At 38.0% G+C, this 20682-nt stretch overlaps 1 protein-coding gene across 3 annotated transcripts; it reads right to left on the bottom strand.

The window, feature by feature from the left end:
* Positions 1–577: 577 nt before the first annotated feature.
* Positions 578–11796, bottom strand: BET1 (Bet1 golgi vesicular membrane trafficking protein). Of its 3 annotated transcripts, none has more exons than XM_024250176.3 (5): positions 11556–11756; positions 11092–11222; positions 6500–6624; positions 3596–3652; positions 578–1726 (listed from the first exon to the last, which is right to left on the bottom strand). In XM_024250176.3, the coding sequence occupies exons 2-5, from the start codon at positions 11123–11125 to the stop codon at positions 1571–1573; spliced, it is 372 nt and encodes a 123-aa protein (XP_024105944.1). In that variant the 5' UTR covers positions 11126–11222; positions 11556–11756; the 3' UTR covers positions 578–1570. The 3 variants fall into 3 exon arrangements, with proteins under 3 accessions (XP_024105944.1, XP_054415449.1, XP_024105946.1); XM_054559474.2 differs by lacking the exon at positions 11556–11756 and adding an exon at positions 11388–11527; XM_024250178.2 differs by lacking the exon at positions 11092–11222 and having other exon boundaries at positions 11556–11796.
* Between the last annotated feature and the right edge of the window lie 8886 nt (positions 11797–20682).

The following is a 20682-nucleotide window of genomic DNA, read 5'->3' as shown; positions in this document are numbered from 1 at the left end:
AATAACTACCTTTTCTGAGAATTTCTGTTAATGATAGTGAGAACCAACATTTATTGAGTGATTATCACATGCCAGGCACTTCACAATATGTTATCTACTTCTCACAACTATCCTATGAAATAGATGGTATAATGAAGAAATCAAGGACAAAAGCAGTGAGCATGCTGAGGAATAGAGATATGAACCCAGGCCATCTAACTCAAACCAGTGCCTCTCCCATCACACGTCAGGCTTATCTGTTTAAGTCCCTTAACCACACTCAGTTCCAGTGGTTTTAACCTGTCAGGTAGAGGCCCAAATAATGACGAATGAAGCCAGAAAAAATAGGACCCAAACTGACAGGTTATTAGGGATGAACAAAAAGAATTGAAAACTCAGTAAAATCCAAGAAAATACATTCATAACCAAAATATAAAGAATTAAAGAGATTTTTGAAATAGAGTCAAGATTTGCTTATTTGTTTGAAGCAAGTTCCAACAATATAAATATTAACTTTGCTTGATTTGGGTTGGAATCTGAGTTGTCAGGACCATTTCTCAGATTCCATTAAGAATGTAAAAGAGACTTAAAGAAGTAACACAGTTCACTAATATATTTTATTTAAAAATTTACTTTTGAAGCCTATAAATGGATAAATTCCAAAATACAGAATATTTAACAATATTTAATATTTTTTACTCAACAGTCTGCCTTTGTGTTTTTCTTTCCATAAACAAACACACTGGATTAAAGCAACAATACTCTTATCTTCAAGTTCAATGCCTAAGTTTCTTGCGTACTATTTCCATTTAGAGTTCAGTAATTACTTAACTTCACATTATTCTGTCACAAATGATAATCAAATGTGCTACCTATATAGTAAAAATCATAAAACTACTATAAGCCAAGTCAAGAGAATTTATAAAGTTAATATGAAATAATAACTATACTGATACACATGTGCAATGGGCCCTACCAGAAATATGCCAAAATAATAAGCTTTATTTAAAGAATGAGATCTTTGGGCAGAAAGAAATGAGGGGTCATTATCATCAAAAATTATTAGGAAGATTGTAGGTTAAAAAGAAATCAGCCTACGATTTTAACTAAATAAAGGAGGAGAAGGGAGTATATCATTACAGTTGATGCAGTTAGGAAAATTCAATGACCATTCTACCACAAACTGGCTGACTACTACTTCAAGAGCTCAGAGTCAGGCTCTCCAGGCATTCTGTTACTCTCCCACTAAGTTTCCTTACATGGGACATAAACCGGCATATATGATTCCAACAAAATATTATAATGCTATTTAATCTGACAGTTGGCAAACAATAGAAAAACAAACTGGAAATTAGTGGAGCCACATCCTCTCACTACCCCTGAAAATAGGGGCTAAAATGAGTCATTAAGAAACAGTATTCAAAGACCACTGTATTAACTAATGTGATTTATAAAATAAGCGAAATTCAGCAATTTTCAATGGAAAATGCCACAGTATTTGAACACTAGGAATGTTTTGATGCTGATTTTTATCAAAGTGGTACTCCAAGTCATTAAGTTGGAACAAATTTCAAATTCACAATTACATGCATCACCTCAGTTTAATAATCCAATAAATGATAAAAAAGACAAATAAAGAAAACAGCATCATATAGCACAGCAGCTTTGTTTGGCTCCCTCTGGATAAAATCTTCAGTTTGCCCATAGTTTTACCTAGAAATCCAGTTGTGGAATCAAATTGTGAATCCTATCAGAGATAAAGGCAAATAAAATATAACAGTTAGATTCTAATAGTCTACATATGCATATCCAAGTAATTGAATAACTGTTACCATAGTACATTTGTAATGACAGTTTTGTGTTTAATCAATTCAGGAGCCTGTTGATAACCTTGGATAATCAGCCTGATTTCTCCATGCAAAATACAGTAATACTCTCAGTGAATAAAAAGCTCTTTCATTGTCCAATAAACACTTCTTTCAGCTCCACAGAGTAATTCAACAACTCAAAACTATTTAGGTGTTATTCCAATTATGTGGATAAAAAAAATTAACAATAAATGTAAGTACTTTGTGCATTATCACACAGATTTTTTTCCCACTTTTTGTTGTGCCATTGCTCTCCAAGGTCAAATGGTTGACTGCTACCCAAGTAGAGGAATTCATCCAAAATGTAATATGGTTAGCAGTTAAATGTAATATGGTTAGCAGTTAAATGCACCTTTATTTACTTATGTATTTATTTAGAGATGGAGTTTCACTCTGTTGCCCAGGCTGGAGTGCAGTGGTGCAATCTCAGCTCACTGCAACCTCTGCCTCCCAGGTTCAAGTGATTCTCCTGCCTCAGCCTCCCAAGTAGCTGGGACTACAGGCACACGCCACCAGGCCCAGCTAATTTTTTTGTATTTTTAGTAGAGATGGTTTCACCATGTTGGCCAGGCTGGTCTTGAACTACTGACCTCAGGTAATCCGCCCACCTCATCCTCCCAAAATGTTGGGAGCATAGGTATGAGCTACCGCGCCCAGCCTTGGACCTTTACTTTTAAATATCCTTTTGTTTAGACAGCTGACTTTGAAGTAGAGTCTACTAAGTTAAGAGAATATGATATAGAGGTAGTAAAATGTGATAAGGACTATAAATATGGATGGGGAAAAACTACCACATTAAAACATAGCTGGAAAATCCAGAAGATAAGAGAGGCTTAGGTATGGACTAGAAATATTACACATACTGTCACAGAAATTTTAATATCCTGAGATGTAAAGGCCCTGGCATAAATAATATCCTTTGTATAGCTCAGTGTCTATGTGGCTCACACACTTTAGATCTATGGTTCTTCACCATGGTTATGCATCAGAATCACCGGAGATGCTTTTTTCAAAATATTTACATCTAGATCCCTCCTCACAAAATTCTAAATCAGTATATTTAAAGACAGAATCAGGCATATACATTTTTAAAGAGGTCCCTAGCTGATTATAGTGCACAAGCTTAGCAAGAACATTGTTTCTGATGCCAAATTCATTTTTGAATAGCACAATTTTAAAAGCACATGGAACCAGAGAAGGTTCAGAGAAGCCTGACATTCAAGATAAACGTTAACAAATGGAAGGGGACTCTAACAACAAAAGGTATATGTTGTTAGAGAGAAAAGGCTCCGGGCTGTTCAAATCTATGAGCACTTTTTTCAGAAGTGATCCTTAGGAAATCAAGCAAAAGAGTAAGTATCCATTAAGTGAACGACATTTGGTTGGTTGGATTATCAAGTGCCTTTTGATTGCTTGGTTAATAAATTAGTAGTAGTCTCTAGTATTGAGATTTCTAAGACTACTCAAAATAGTCATTTGTCTTGAGTTTTTAACAATCTTTCTAAAAGCAGGATTAAAGATATATTGGCTTCCACTTGTTCCTCCCACTTAAATGTGTGAGACGAGATGAAAAATGCAAAAGCATGGCAAAAATAAACCTTACAGTTATTCCAAACACATTAGATACAAATGGATGGGAATCAAGGACTTAGGATCTCTGTATCTATTTCAAAATGAATAAAAGTTGAAATTCAATTATTTGCGAATATTAGATCAAATTTCTTAAAGTTAAAATCATAACCACTTACCATTTCAGCTAATAATTTATTCTGGGTTTTAACTTCATGGCCTATTTCAATGGAAAGCTATAGAGAAGAAGGTATACACAGGATTACTCACATAAAAGTATTCAAGTGTTATAAAGTAAAAATAATGTCATTCTAAGCATACACATTTTCTGAAATGAAACGGTCTTCTGGACACATAAGCTCTCTTCTTCTGATACTTTTTCCACCAAGATCAATAAAAAATAAATTTGGAATTTCTACTCCTCCCAATTATGGACATTTCCTCTTTCCTCTTTATTTTAATTTCATCTTAATATTCAATTCCATCTTTTAATTTGGTATGTACTACTTCTCTCTGATTCTCTTAACCTTGCATGCTTTTATATCTTTATTATATTCCTACAAAAGCTACAAATTCCTACAAATATCTGTATATTTCCTTCTTACATTTTATTTATTTATTATATTTTATAAATTACATATATTTTTATTTTTTTAACTGATTTTAGGTTTGGGGGTACAGGTGAAGGTTTGTTATACAGGTAAACTCATGTCACATGGATTTGTTGTACAGATTATTTCATCAACCAAGAATTAAGCCTAGTACCCAACCTTATTACATTTTGAAAGATCTACAAGTACCCATACAACCAATTCAAATCTAGACAAAAGTATTTAATATTTTCCTAACGAAATGTTACATTACTTTAAATATGTCTAAATTGATTATTTCCTTAGATTTTAAAGGTTTTTGCTTTAAAATATGATAATAAATTGAAAAAAATATATATTAATGTTACTTCCTGAAGCTCTGAAGAAAAGAACCATAGCTTACAAAACACAATACTATAGGTAATTATGACAATTATTCAAACCAAAATCTATCTAATACTTTATAGGACAGATTCATCAAAGCCTTCACTTCCAAGATATTTAAATAAATAGAATCATCTACTGAAAATCTTGGTAAACTACTGCAAATATTGTGCTTCATCTGTGTGAAAGCACATGGGATAATACTGATACAAAACCATACTAGAATTCTATAGATCAGAACATGAGCTTTCCTCCCAGATTTAACAACTCAGAGATAATAAAGTAATTATAAAGCTAGACTGCCCACATTACTCAACTTCTTTCTATCACTGTCATTCATGCCAAGGAAAAATATTTCCAGGACATCACAACTTTCTTCTAACAAGTAATTTAAATTATCTACATTGGGGGGGTTTTTAAAGGCATTTAATTCTTAAGTCCTTCCAAGTGTTGTATTTTTAAAATTAACATTATACAATATTAGTTCATAAATCAACTTGAGTTTAATATGACTTTGAAAACAATCCTGTTTCAAAATCTAGAGGTCTCCAGACTGAATGTAATTTGATTTTCCAAAGACTATAATGAAATACCAATTAAGTTTTATCAACATGGGCTTCTACTGAATGCTTTATAAGTGAACGTCATGTTCATTATAATGCAGTATCAATCACATATATTATTAAAATCATCTTCATGTACTTCCTTTGTTCAATACAAACTTACTCAACACCACTGATAAGGAATTATGCTAAGTGCTATATAGAATATAAAGTAAGTACAATAGAAAACCTGCATTCTGGTAAATTCCTTTTACATACAAATAATGCCAATGCAAATCACTATGAATAAGTGCTACAGAAATGGCACAAATGGGCTTATGTTCATAAGAAGAAAAGTTACTTTTGGATGTGGTAATCAGGTAAAAGTTTGGAGGGAGGGGGTGCAATGAAGTGGGGCCGATGTGGATAAGCAGCACTTCAGTTGATCTAAGAAGGAAGTGGAGGCCTAAGGCAAAGGGATAGTGTGATACGGGGGTGGGAAAGTGACAGCATACACAGGACACAAAGTGTAATTTGTCTAGCAGGAAGCACATACAGATTCTGGAAGTGTGAGAGATAAGATCTCAAAAGCTAAGGCCAATTTTTGAAAGATCTATCTGATTTAATCAAGCTATGAAGCATGAACTTTACTAAATCATGGAAGGACACTGAAGACTTCTGGGAGTGCAGGATGCAAGTTTTAAAATATTCTAAAAGAGGACTGTGGCAATGATTATATAGCTCAGATCATAATGTGCAAAAAAACAGGAACAGATAGGTTAAGAGGTTCTTCCAACAGTTCAACTAAGAAAACCAGGGGATAGGCCAGGTGCAGTGGCTCACACCTATAATCCCAGCACTTTGGGAGGCCAAGGCAGGCGGATCACCTGAGATAAGGAGTTCAAGTCCAGTCTTGCCAACATGGTAAAACCCTGTCTCTACTAAAAATACAAAAATTAGCCGGGTGTGGTGGCGGGCGCCTGTAATCGCAGCTACTTGGGAGGCTGAGACAGGAGGATTGCTTTAACCCAGGAGGCAGAGGTTGCAGTGAGCCAAAACTGCACCATTGCACTCCAGCCTGGGCAATAAGAGCAAAACTCCATCTCAAAAAGAAAAGAAAACCAGGGGATAGTATGAGAAATAGAAAGGCAAAGATAGAAACATCAGAAAGACAATGTAAGACTCAGTGACTGAAATGAAGTACAAAGGTAGAAATAAGAAAGACCAAGATTTATAGCTTAGAAGACTGGATTAAAAAAAGCAGAAGAGCTACTTGGGGGTGGAAGATGGACAGCTCTGTTTGAGACATTACAGCAGACAGCATACAGTATACAAAAAACAGCTGGAGATTTTTCTTAAGTATTAAAAAAAACCTATCTTTTGATATGCCACATTTTTTAACTTATTCAAAGCACAGTCTAAATTTTGAGTGTACTTCGACCTCACAAAACCACAGTATCTGAGTAAATGAATTCCTTGGGATGACGTCAATAAGAATATATAGTTTATAACTATATGTATAGAAATATATGAATTAAAACACATATAATATTTGTTATATACTTACAGATTTTATAGCAGTTACTTTGCTTCTCAGACTTTCAGTGAGCCTCTCATTTTCTTCTTCACAGGCACTATACCCACTGTTAGCATAGCCATAGTTCCCATAGTTGCCAGGAGGTACTCCTTCACCTGCAAGGATCAGAGTCACAAAGGTGGTTCTAGAGAAGCCACTTTTGAAACACTGATAGTTAGGAAAGAACTGAAAAAGACCCCTGGAGGGCCTTGCAAACCACATATGTCTCTAATATTCATACTCCAAATGAATTTAAAAAATAAACAACCAAACAGAGATCAGAGCAATTCTTTCCATTACCCTCTGTTAACCAAAGAATATTCAGTTCAGTTCATTTTGATACACATTTCTGGATTGCTTATTGATTGTCCAGAAGATACAAAAATAGGTACTAATACACAAGAATATTCAGGATACATTCCCTGCTCAAAAGAAACATATATTTTAATACAAGTTCTAAAAGGAGTAACATCATCTACCCATTGAAGAAGCGTGGCTGTGAAGAGGAAGAGAAAAGTGGTTAATACAGAAGGATGGGAGCTCATAGAAGCGAGGGTCCTTTACTGACATCTCTTTCTTTTAAATAGGCAGTTGGACAGGAAAGAGCCAAAGCAGGGAGGGGGCAAACTGAAGCTCTAGGGAAGAGATGCAATAACTTATGCAGAATGTTAGCTGAGAGTCAAAAGGGAGATTCATTTATTCTTCAACATGTATTTGAAGAATTACCATGTATCAGATCCATTGTTCTTTCTAGGTGCTACTTTTATAGAACTCTAAGGGATAAGAATGTACACCTCCCTGCCTAATATAGCACTTCACAGTCATCAGGCTATCAAACAACAGATGGAGTGGGCCTTAGACAGTGAATACATATATAAATATGTTGGGTGATTAAGAGGAAACGGCATAGTTCAGGGTGTTAGTTAACTACACTTTTTTTTTTTTTTTGAGATGGAGTCTTGCTCTGTCGCCCAGGCTGGAGTGCAGTGGCGCAATCTCAGCTCACTGCAAGCTCCGCCTCCCAGGTTCACGCCATTCTCCTGCCTCAGCCTACCGAGTAGCTGGGACTACAGGTGCCCGCCATCACACCCGGCTAATTTTTTTTTTTTCTTTTTGTATTTTTTAGCAGAGACAGTGTTTCACCATGTTAGCCAGGATGGTCCCGATCTCCTGACCTCATGGTCCACCCGCCTCGGCCCCCCAAAGTGCTGGGATTACAGGCGTGAACTTTTTTTTAACATAATTGTTGCCAAAAATTTTCTCAGTAAAGGGAGAAAACGGGCTAACTGCTGAAGAATGGGTGATCATTCAGAATATACTGTAAGGAGAATGATGGAGGAAAGGGACCGGGACTGCACAGGATTACTAAAGATAAAACAAACTTGTTTGAGGCAATATACTACGGTGGCTTCAATTGTCCCAGGTTTGTGGTTTTTTTCTACAGAAGAGTTCATCGGCCTGAGTTAGTCCAGGAGAAGCTGGATGGTTGGACTAATCTATAGTTGGAAGTTTATAATATTGGGGTTGCAGAAAAACAGAGCCCCAGGAGGTTGAGACTGCTTGCCAAAAGAGTGGTTGAAGATCTGGATTATGGGGATTAGATTGGACAGATATTAAAGTAGATTCAACAGTGGCTTGAGAATGTGGGGAAAGGAATGATATCAAAACTAGAAGTCTCAGAGCCTGCTGGGCACAGTAGCTCGCACCTATAATCCCAGCTACTCGGGAAGCTGAGGGAGGCAGGATCACTTGACGCCAGGAATTTGAGACCAGCCTGGGCAACACAGCAAGACCTCATCTATTAAAAACAAACAAAACTAGAGGTCTCCATATGCTCAATGAGCAGATGCAGCAGCAGTGACAGGAGGTAACAGCACTGATCACTCAAGGACAGTCAAGGGGTGAATAGGAAGTTCTTTGAAGGCACAACACAAATTTCATTTTCCCTATGAAGCAAAACTCTCACTGATTTCTTATAGCTCTGATTGTATGTAACATTAATATTGCACTCTGTACAGTACTATAAGGGAAGAGACTAAGTTTGTTTGACTCAACACTGTATGTCCTCCCATAAATCTACAAACACATACACACTGTAAGGCACACTCAATGAATACATGATGTGAACTAATTAATGAAAAGAATCTGAGTTCACTGTTATTGAACTTTGAATGTGCATACCTTTGTCCAGAATGGAATCATATGCTTCTCTGAAGGCAAAGACAGTATCTCATGCTTTCATATCCTCCCTGTACCTAATGAGTACTTTATATGTAGCAGATACCTATGCAATCTCCACCACCACAGAAACCACAACAAAATATTGAAGAAGTATTTTCCAAACAGAAGAGAGTTGTACTATCTGAATTTTCCTGCTGACACACTATCCATGACACACTATCCATGAAGCTCTGCACATGTTTTATTATAAAAGAACTCAAGGAGTGGGCATATTTTTCCGCTCCGTCAAATATTAAAATCACCATTTAAAAATGCATTCTTACTCTATTAATCAATGATACTCTGTGCAAACTGTAGTTTAATAAGGGCCAAGATATTTAAAGAAAGAATAATGTCTTCTTATTTTGTGTGTCTGAGGTTCTGAGTATATAACATTTACCCAATAAGTAATTACTGACTGGTTGAATTCAAACATTTGACAACTTCACCAAGGAATTCGTTATAAAGTAATTGCTATTTTTTCTTTCCTTTGTTTAGTTGCTTTTGCCTATCTTAATTTTAATTTTAGAGTTCTTCCATGCTGTTCCAGTTATTCAAAGTGAAATTCTTGTTGTATTTATTGTCCAGAAATGTACTTTCCAGAAATCAATGCACATTCCTATTAAAGAGTTGATCTTCCCTCAAACTATGACCCATCCCAAATACAATGAAAAAAGTAAAAACCAAATAAAATACTAGAATTGCTATTCCAAACAGAGCCACTTCTCTTCTCGTGGTGTACTGCTATGAAAAGTTGTAAAAAAGCTAGTGAGTACTGAAGATCATCCTCAGCCTTTGTTTATTTAGATAAACGCTACTTTTTTTGTATAGGTTCTATCAGTAAGCTAACAAAACCGTTTAGAGATTCATGTGAAGTGTGACAGCTTCTGCCTATGGATATGTATCAGATCCACTATGATCCCAAATTTAAAATTTCAGGTCAATATGCATTCATACTTTAAAAAAAAAGAAAAGAAAAAAGGTGTAACAAAAGCCCTTGTCACTTCACACCAATGTAAATTACAGCAATAGTAGTTACCTAAGTAATCACCTCTCCTCTCAATCACAGAAGAGCTTTTTTTTTTAAAAAAAAAAAAAAAAAAGAAAAAGAAAAAGAAAAAAAGGAGAAGGTAGTGGGCTCTAAATTGGTGAGATTCTAATTTAACGGGCTGAGCTGAGGTCCAGGTAACAATACTTTAAAAACTTCCCAAGGGATTCTAATGTACAGTCAGGGCTGAGAACCATTACTCAAGTCACTTTCCTGCAATTTAACATGGCACATTGCAGCAGGAAAATACTCAAAAGGGCCTAGAGGCCTACTGATGAAATCCAAACTCTTTAGCCTCGCATGCAAAGATCTCCACAGTGTGATCCCACATCCCCTACTTCACCCAAACTGGCTTAATCATAATCCCTTACTTCTTTTGAGTTCCTCCTGTCTGGAACTCACTTCCCCCACTCTCCATTATTCAAGGTCTACTTCAAATTCCTATGTCTCCACAAAATACACAAGGATCTTCCCCACAAAGTACACAGTGATCTATCTCTGAGACCATCCCTTACATGTAGAACTTATCTGGTATTTGGATGTATAGCGACACTTTGTACTACAATTTATCTTTGCACATATTCCTACTCCCCACCTAGACTGGAAGCTTTGGGGATCACAAACAGGGCAACAAACAACTGTATACCCAGAGCTTACTCAAGCACACAATAAATCTTTTTTTGTTGTTGTTGTTATTAATGATGATGAACAAGAAAAACATTTAGACATATAAAACTAAACTTGCTCAAAATTATGTCTTTTTTTCTCTTCAATTTACCTGGCCCCATTTTCTATGATCCAAGTATTCATAAAAACTTCATTAAAAAAACAAAAAACTTTCTCATACTACAATTTATTGATCAATAAACAAGTCTATGGTTATGGGCAACTTTCACTGACTTTAAATATCTGACACTTTGGGGATTTTTTTTTCTTTTTTCAATCTTATAATGACTGAGAAAGGTAACATCTTTTTTCAAATGTTTCATTTATTTTCTGAAGTATACTGCATTCTAATTTAGCGGGGTCTTCTTTTAAAAAAAAAAATCGTGTCCTAAGAGAAAGTTTCAGAACCAGAATATGCCGTTCTAGTAGCTGTGCGTTACTATCAGGGCCCATTAAAATTCCTTGTGTCTAACTTATTCTTGCTGATGAGCCAGTTTCCTAACCCCAAAGGTAAAGATCAAATGTTAAGTCGCCAAACTTTACCATGTTCTACTGCCTTAACCGTGGCACAAGGTTCAGATTAAGAAATCGCCTTTGACCCAGATGTTACAGTTCCAGGACCTTTAACAATAATGACACATACATTTACCTTTGTAACTCACTGTTACCAGATTAACGACCATTACTAGCGTGCTTTGCGTGCAACCACCCACTCTTCAAATTCCGCTTCTGAAGAAACTAAGATCCAGGGCCAGCAGAGAAACAGAAACCGGAGTCGGGCTTTGGAAAACATAGCAGTGTCCATAATTACGCTCAGTCAATAACACTAAAACACTCGACCACTGAGATGCCTGCCACCTGTACACACCCACCCCTAGTCCACTACTTTCTCTAGCCTACCATCCAAACTTGAATCTGACTCAAACTTAAGGAAATTCCAAAGACCTGGGACAAATGGTGTGTTTCCACTCGACATGGACCCTAAAGATCCCCTCTAGACATCCTGCTTTTTTGGACCAAATGCCAGGAACAGAAGACAGGTTCGATTTCCTCCCGCGCCCCAGCGCTCCCGGTTCTAGGGCCCCGAACTTCGAACCTCAGCCCTCTTCTTACCCAGGCCTGCACGCCTCATCCTTCCAGAGGAGAGAGAGAAAAGGCGGGCGCGGGGGGTTGGGTGTGTAGGAAACAGCTAGGGGTGACCCGGACCGCGTCTTCAGTACCAGGACCCCGCGAAACACTAACTTCTTCCCCTAAAGCGCCACGACATCAGTGGAGTCTAAACACCGCGCCGGCTGATGGCGTAACCACGGCGCTCATTGGAGCCCTGGGAAGAAGGTTGAATGGCATTCTGGGAAATGTAGTTCACCGACGCATAACGTGTTGCTGAGGGCGTGATGTGAACCCGGTTCCAGGAGCGGGCGGGGCGTCCGGAAAAGGGGGCGGCTTCGACTGCGGCTCTGATTCTAGGTTTCTGATCCAACGTTCCCGCTGTTCCGCTCGCGGCCCGTGGGTCGCTGCTTTCAGTTTGTTGACCACCAAGTTTAACCCAGCAGATCTGCTCCTCACCACCCACAAGAGGATGGTTGGGGTACCTTTCCTGATTCAGCCTCGAACTCCCTCTCACCTCCAGAGGCGATTCAGGGAAAGTTAGAGAAAACTTTATCCAGGTTTCTCAGTTTATAAACAAGGAATCCGACACCCACAGAAGTAACCGACTTGTGCCTCGTAGTATCCAGTAAAGGAGAGAAAACCAGGTTCCTTTGAGTAGGACTCCTGCTCAGATGAGAGCAGACTAGGAAAGGCCGCGGGGTCTCGTCGGAGGCACTGAATAGTTAGTTCCATGTTACTGCATCTGTTGCACTTCTAGAAGGAACCAAGACTTTTAGTTGTTATGGGGACCAAAGGACCCCTAAACTCCCTCCCACTTTTTTTTTTTTAACTTACACAAAGGTTATTGAAATACTGCTTACACAAAGCAGTGTGCCAATTAGGGGTTTAAAACTTGTTGGAGAGTTGGAGGTGTTACTGGTATCGAGGTTAATCCTAGAATTTCATTTTATCTCACAGGATTTATCGTGAGAATACGATGAAATCGTGGTTTTTGAAGGGAAAACAAAAAAACCTGATACACAGGAGGTGATCAACATTCACTGGGTGTCTGCGGTTTTGTTGCTGCTGCTGTATGTATGGCAGTGTAATCGTCTCCACAATAGAGATTTCTGAATATGTGATCTCTGATCATTTAGCGTTTCCTCATATTTTCCCAGGACATTATTAACATTGACTATAATACTGGCATAAGTCTCTGCGTGAAGTTACTTTTGTAAAAAACACATGAAAATAATTTTTAATAAGAGTTATTAAGCTGGGAAGGAAGCTTTATCCAATAGTGTTTTGATAGAAAAAAAATCATTAAAATAAAACCGCCATTTTCTAAAAGCAATGAAATTAAATCAGCATAATATCAGGGACAATTATTACAAATAAAAGATGGAGATTCAATAAAAGAAATGATAGCTAGGTATCCCTTTATAACTTAAAATCTGTGACAGTCCTTCGGTGAAAAAAATGCATGTTCTATATTTAAAACATGTTTAAAAATTGTCTTACAGAAGGCTTGCTGATAGAAATGTAGAAATCGTTATTTTTGAAAATATGGTAATATTTACCAGAACTAATCATTTAGATTACATAAAATATACTGCTTCCTTTACATGGTAGGAAGACATAAGAATGAAATGTAATTAAAAGGAAAACATATATAATGTACTAAGAACATAACTGAAGTAAGGCAAAGCCAGTTCATATTGAAGTTGTTACCTAAAAAATCCAATTATTGTTTTTAGCTAACATTGCTAGTATCAAATTAGGATAATGTCATCTGAAAAAAATTTGCACTCAAAAGATGAGGCAGGAAAATGAACTTAATGTGCAGAACAAGAATTATTAAATGTGACCATAGTTGACATTAGCGATCAGAGGGAATCATTTTCACTTTTCTCGTTGTACTTTTTCCTTTTTAAATTAAAATCTTTAACTTTTCTTACTGATTGAAAGCAAATAAACTTCGCAGAGATGAATAGCATTTAGAACCTCTTCTCTATTCTCATAGGCTAGTCTCACAGAAAACATCTAATGTTTGTAGTTCTCTAGGAGATAAAGAACTAAAAATTACTTAAAATAATATTAAGTATTCCTTCCAGTAATTACAAAAGCAAGAATATAAGCAGGAAATGTCTGAATCGAGGTGCAAAATTGGAACTTTTCTTTCTCCTATCTGTCTGCTTCCTGCCTGCCCATTTGTCCTACCTCTTCCTGATCAAATTTCAAGTCCAATCCAAGGGAAAAGAGCATACCAAGCTCTCAAAACTGGTTCAATAAACATTAACACATTTTTCAATCATGAAGCAAATTCGGTATCTCGGGTATCATACTGAACTGTCACAAAATGTAAACTAGAAACAAAAAACTATCGATTTACAAACAAGCTATGGGACAAAGTTTGGTTCTAAGTTTGTTGTTTGGTATTTAAAGCACATTTTCCCTGAAGACTGAAATGATGGTCAGGTTCCCAACTCAGCCCAGAAAACACATGGCTGTTAGCGTTACTATGCTGGCCAATCAAAGTCTGTGTAACCCATAGGACAGCAGAAATACTGTGTATTTTCAAGACCAATAGAAGAAAAATAATGTTGTAATACTTGTGATAAAATAAAGCAATGCCATTAAAGAAGAAATAGAGTGCTTAAAAATTATTTTGGTTATTCATGTTTGAGAAAGAATGAGTTTTACTTAAAAGTTTTAAGAATGTGAAGAATATTTTCAAGGAGTTTGCAAAAAGTCATCAATTTGATCTTTCTTTTCTGTAATTTGGGAATATTACTAGCACTGATGGCAAGCTTCTCAGCCATACTTGGTAAAAATTGGCACACAATTCCAACCTTAAAGTCCTCAGCAGAGCCAGACACGTAATTTGTGGGGCTCAGGGCAAAATGAAAATGTTGTGCCTCTAGTTCAGAAAACAGGGGAAAAGTTCAGTTAAAGGTATTAAGATATAAAACTTCTCTTTCTTCAGTTTTCTTCTGTAATCTCCCTACCATCCTTCCTCCCCTTCCTACACCAACTTGCCATGGTATTTTTATTTGCTATTTAATATTCTTCTGAGTAAAGAAAAAAGTAAATTATTAGCATTAATTTTACCCTTGATCTTTATATTGTGCAATTGACAGTTTTAAATGCAAAGATAAGAGCACTCTACTCGTGAAATCACTAAAATTACACATTTTGTATCTTGTACTTTGATATGGTTTGGATATTTGTCCCAACTAAACATCATGTTGAAATGTAATCCCCAGTGTTGGAAGTAAGTCCTGGTGGGAAATGTTTGGATCATGGAGGCAGATCCCACATGAATAACTTAGCACCATCCCCTTGAGTGAGTTCACAGGAGATCTGATGTCTAAAAGTATGTGGCATCACCTCCTGCCTCTCTTGGTCCCACTCTCACCAAGTAACCTGCTCTCTCCTGCTTCACCTTCTGCTATGAGTAAGAGCTCCCTGAGGCATTACCAGAAGCTGAGCAGATGCTGGCACTATGCTTCCTGTACCGCCTGCAGAAACATGTGTCAATTAAACCTCTTTTCTTTATAAATTACCCAGTCTCAGGTATGTCTTTATAAAAATGCAAGAATGGCCTAAATAGATACCTCACACATGAATCTGTATTTCATTCTTACCATGGCAGAGAAGTCAAAACACTGCATCAAAACTAAGTCAACTGATTTTATTTCATGTCTTGACAGGCACATATTCTACCAACATTCTACCTTCAGCCTACTGATGAGTTAGGAGGGACTTAAAAGAAAGAGAGCAAGGGGTTGCCTTACCTATTCTTTTCCTTTTATGCCATCATTTTTAATACAATTGGCTAATACAACAATGTAAGATAAAAAAGCATGTGATAGGGTTCCTTGGTCATTTTCTTCTTTCTGTGGAAGAAGTTCTGGTTCAAGCAGAACACGTGGCCTTTTGGGGCTGTCAGTGTCCATACTTATTCTGACACAAACTTAACACATCTTATACTCTCTTTGAATGTTTCCGAACTCCCATGCATCATGGGTCCACTGGCATTCTGTGTTCCTGGGTCACTGCAAATGTAACATTCAAATGAAGTGACAAAGAAAAATGAAAATGCATGTTATACATATCTCCTGCAATCGTGGGCACTCTCTCTTGTTCCATAAGACTTTATGCACAAAACTTAAGGCCAAAGGTAAAATTATTCAGAATTTCAAGACAGTGACCACAGAGCATTAAACCAAGTTTGGGGGCCTTCTGATTAAGGAACCTTATGCAACTGCAGAGGTTGCAGGCCCCTGAACATGGCCCTGGTCCTCAGAAAGAAATTTTCAAAGGAAATAGGGCCATAATTGGTAGAGAAAAAGGAGGGAATGAGTGAATACAGAGGACATATATATCCACAGATAGAATTAAAATGAAACATTTAAATTGAGCAGTGAAATTCACAGGGAAGCAAGAGAGTAGAGTATACAGGTATTGCCCCAAGAGAAAGGAAAGAAGAAAGGGAAGAGGTGGTAATTTGCAAACCACTGACCAAGCCAGTTTCTGTCTGAAGTAAATTATTATTGTGGTTGATGAGCCATAGATGAGTAAAATTCTAGTGTGTATAAGCAGTAAGAAAAACTGTCCTCAAGGTGGGCATGATGCCAGCAAACATGAGTGATGGGACATAACTTCAGGGATGAGGCTTTTTCTGTGTTTCATGGCAAGATGTTTCACACTTCCAGCAATTCTAATGTATTACTAAGTTCTCATTCTGGGAAATTATTCCTTCCTTAATATCAGTTAATCAGTAGCTGTGATTTTTTTTTGTCTGAATATCCAGCCCCACAGCAGAACAGTACTATAAAGCTAAATTTTAAAATGAGTACTTTGCATAGGCTGCCCTTTTAATATTCCAATTTTGAAGACATCTTTGACATTTCTAAAACATAATTTTAGATTAAAGAAGATAGGTTTAATTTTCATTACCTGGAATATGTCGGTGTTGTATATTTTAAAATTCTCTGCATTATCTATCATTCAAGACTAATTTAGTCAAGTTGATAGTCATTTTATTTTAATAGCATTATTATTCAATAAGTATATTGAATTATCATAGTGATACATTTAAACTACAAAATGAAAAATGAAGTATACAACTTAGTTTTATTCCTACAGCACTGTTAGACACTTTGACAGACATGTTATTACTCCACTACTGACTTGTTTTTTTTCCCAGTGGTGATTAGTTGAGTTTATATCATAGACAAAACACTTCAATTTGTTATTCAGATATTAAAATATGCTATCCATTTTTATGTAGTAGACATTCACTTCACCTAATTTTCCTGTTTTACTAAAGCTAATGATCTCATGACTTTTGATTTCTAGAATTAGGCCAAGACTGTCACAGATGTATGCAAGTCATCTCATTTCAATTCGCCTTGGTTGTTGACACAGAAGCACTCCTTGGAGCCTAAATGGTCCAGTTTTCTCACCTTGTCTGTTAACCATAATCCCACACTCAGCTGAAATGATCCAATTTTTTATCTTTAATATTTTGTTTTTTTTCTTATAAGTTGAATGTAACTGCTTTGGAATATCAGATAGCATTAAAATGATTTAATTATTGTACCAAGAATCATTATTATTTTACATCCACATTCCAGGAGGATGGAATCTGGTATATCCTTTAAAACACATTTGTGCTTGAGTAAAGTTTTCCTGTAACTAATTTGTACTGACTTCCTCTTCTTGATTTACTTTATGGTACATCTATATCAGGATACATAGATTGCATTACTTTGCTCGCTCATTATGGGCAGTAATTCTGAAATCAGAAACATGCTTCAGATTTTAATGTAATGCAGCCTTTTCTTAATTTAAAATTCCTCTCTAGCAAGGTTTTGCTTTTTACTTTTCCACAGGAAAACCATTTCTGATGGCACAAAACTTGAGTCATAATGTATAATCTTTGCAGTTATAAAATAACTGCCATCTTTGTTTTATGGTTTACTCACCTGTAAAAGCTGTTTATTGTCAAATAGGAGACACTATGAATCGAATTTCTTCTCTTGCTGAAGTGCTTCCCCCACTAAAAATCTCTATTAATAGGGCCCCCCAAGATCAAAAAGGTAGTTTGATCACTGTTAGCAAGGAGTTATGCGGAAATAAGAATTGTTACAGGGAGAATTAGAAATCTGGTTTTATAGGAACAGAGAGGAAAGAATTTGCCACTACTGCTCTGGCTGCTCAACCTTTATTAAAGTATTAACATGGCACTTTTGGGCACTTAGCTTGGATGCCTTATTCTAGGCCAGTGTGAATTTTATGTCTCAGTTAGAAAACTTTGCAAAGAGAAAAAAAGAAGTTTTTAAATAATAATATGTGACATTAATATTCATGCTTATACAATCCTATGAAATCTGGGTTTGATTTCTTTTCTTTCCTTCCTTCCTTTTTTCTTCCAGGTGCCACCCACAGAATATTTATCTAGTGCCTTAACCCTGTACTATAATTTAAAAAAAAACAAAAACGAGTTGGGAAGATGCTTTAATTCTCTACCAGATCATGAATGTCATCCCTTATCCCAAGTGAAGGAGTTAAGTAGATGGGTCGTCAAGTATGTCACCATGGTACTCTACTAGTTTAACGAGTGAGGGTTAACTTTACTGATGAAACAGACAACCTGACAGACTAATGCTAGTGAAATAATGGAGTAGCTTGTCAAGAGTGTATTGAGACATCTCTTTATCCAGAAGGCCTTAAGACAAGGTTAGTTCAATTTTGCTCAATATTCTGTTTGACTTAAGAGTTACAGGCATGCCTCTGCAGATGTCAGTCTCTATTAATATCAACACTTGTCCCTTCTCCTTCATTGCAAAGCCAGCTTCATGACCTGCTAAGAAAATGGCACCACGATCGTAATGCAACAAATGGATGTGGAAGAAATGAGACAGACAGTGAGTAGCCACGTGTCATTTATCTGCAGATGCTACTGACATCCTGTTTATCACTCTAGGCCTGCCTCCTTTTGTGTCCGGAATTGGGGGGTTCTTGGTCTCACTGACTTCAAGAATGAAGCCATGGACCCTCGCGGTGAGTGTTACAGTTCTTAAAGGCGGCATGTCCAGGTGATGTTCGGATGTGTTCGGAGTTTCTTCCTTCTGGTGGGTTCATGGTCTGGCTGGCTTCAGGAGTGAAGCTGCAGACCTTCGCCGTGTTACAGCTCATAAAAGCAGTGTGGACCCAAAGAGTGAGCAGCAGCAAGATTTTTGCAAAGAGCAAAAGAAAAAAGCTTCCACACTGCAGAAATGGACCCCAGCAGGTTGCCACTGCTGGCTCAGGCAGCCTGCTTTTCTTCCCTTATCTGGCTCCACCCACATCCTGCTGATTGGTCCATTTTACAGAGAGCTGATTGGTCCGGTTTTGACAGGGTGCTGATTGGTGTGTTTACAATCCCTGAGCTAGACACAAAAGTTCTCCAAGTCCCCACTAGATTAACTAGATACAGAGTGCGGATTGGTGCATCCACAAACCTTGAGCTAGACACAGAGCACTGATTAGTGCATTTACAAACCTTGAGCTACACACAGAGTGCTGATTGGTGTATTCACAATCCCTCTGCTAGACATAAAGGTTCTCCAAGTCCCCACTAGACTCAGAAGCTCAGATGGCTTCACCTAGTGGATCCTGCAGTGGGCCACAGGCCGAGCTGCTGGCCAATCCTGCCATGTGCCCGCACTGCTCAGCTCTTGGGTGGTTGATGGGACGGGGCTGCGGTGCAGGGGGCGGCGCTCTTTGGGGAGGCTCCGGCCACGCAGAAGCCCATGGCAGTGGCGGGAGGCTCAGGCATGGCGGGTTGCAGGTCCCCAGCTCTGCCCCACAGGGACGCAGCTGAAGCCAAGGGAGAATTCGAGTGCAGCGCCAGCAGGCAGGCACTGCTGGGGGACCCGGCACACCCTCCACAGCTGCTGGCCCAGTTACTAAGCCCCTCACTCCCTGAGGCCTGTGGCGCCTGGCGGCTGCTCCGAGTGCGGGGCTGCCAAACCCACGCCCACACGGAACTCGCGCTGGCCCACAAGCGGCTGTCACAGCCCCAGTTCCCTCCGGCGCCTCTTCCTCCACACCTCCCCGCAAGCTGAGGGAGCCGGCTGTGGCCTCCGCCAGCCCAGAAAGGGGATCCCACAGTGCAGCGGCGGGCTGAGGGGCTCCTCAATCGCAGCCAGAGTGGGCGCTGAGGCCGAGGAGGCGCCAAGAGCGAGCGAGGGCTGCGAGAGCTGCCAGCACGCTGTCACCTCTCACTTTCTTCACTTCCAATAACTTATTTCTACCATTTCTTTGGACATTCCTGTTTAGATATGTCACAATAATTTCAAACTCAATAATTTTCACTCCTAAACAAGCTTGCCTTCGTGGGTTTTCTTGTCCCTGTTAAAAATATCATTAAGGCCCAAAGCCTCTGGATTTTTTTGGATTTTTTTCTACTTTGCCTATTACAACTCATCTGCAAAGCCCTATTGAGACTCCATTTGAAGTATCATTTTTGTCCTCTTTCTTTCCATTCCAAAACTAACAATATTAATACAAATTTCAAATACCTCAAATCTTACCAGAGCTTCTTCACTTCCTTGTTCTCAGGTCCCTTTTCCCCAAACACATTTAGAGTTCTTAAAATTTCAAGAGCTCTAATCTCATCTCATTACTAATTTAAAGGCATTTAATGAATTCTCCATGACCTGTGTGGGAAAGCATAAAGAGGTATGTTTCAGTTTCCCTGAAGATACCACAGAAGTGGTGGTTGTATTGGGTACAGACTGTAGGCTGGAAGTTGGCCAGGGAGTGCGTCCTATAGGCCAAAGGAGGCACAGAAGGCAGCAGCAATTGTCTTGGAAGCCCATGTCTGTAACTTTCCATTTAATCAGGATCCTCTGGATAGGATCATGGTTCTATAGGGTGCAGTCAACCATTCTCTTCCACAAGCTTTCCCCAGTTTCTATCTTATTAGGATTCTACACTCTTTAATTTAGACACATTAATCTAGATGTTTCTCGCACATTTCAGAGAAGATACCAGTAGGTTAGCAGTGCGAAAGAACACAAAAGTTTGTTTCCTCTGTTTTTTTTTTCAACCATCATCATTCTTTCCCTTGCTGCAATTATTCACTTCACTTCTTCCT

Source organism: Pongo abelii, chromosome 6 (assembly GCF_028885655.2).
Source record: "Pongo abelii isolate AG06213 chromosome 6, NHGRI_mPonAbe1-v2.0_pri, whole genome shotgun sequence".
In the NCBI taxonomy this organism is placed as follows: domain Eukaryota; kingdom Metazoa; phylum Chordata; class Mammalia; order Primates; family Hominidae; genus Pongo; species Pongo abelii.
The sequence above is the reverse complement of the archived record's forward strand: the minus strand, read 5'-3'. Positions and strand labels throughout refer to the sequence as shown.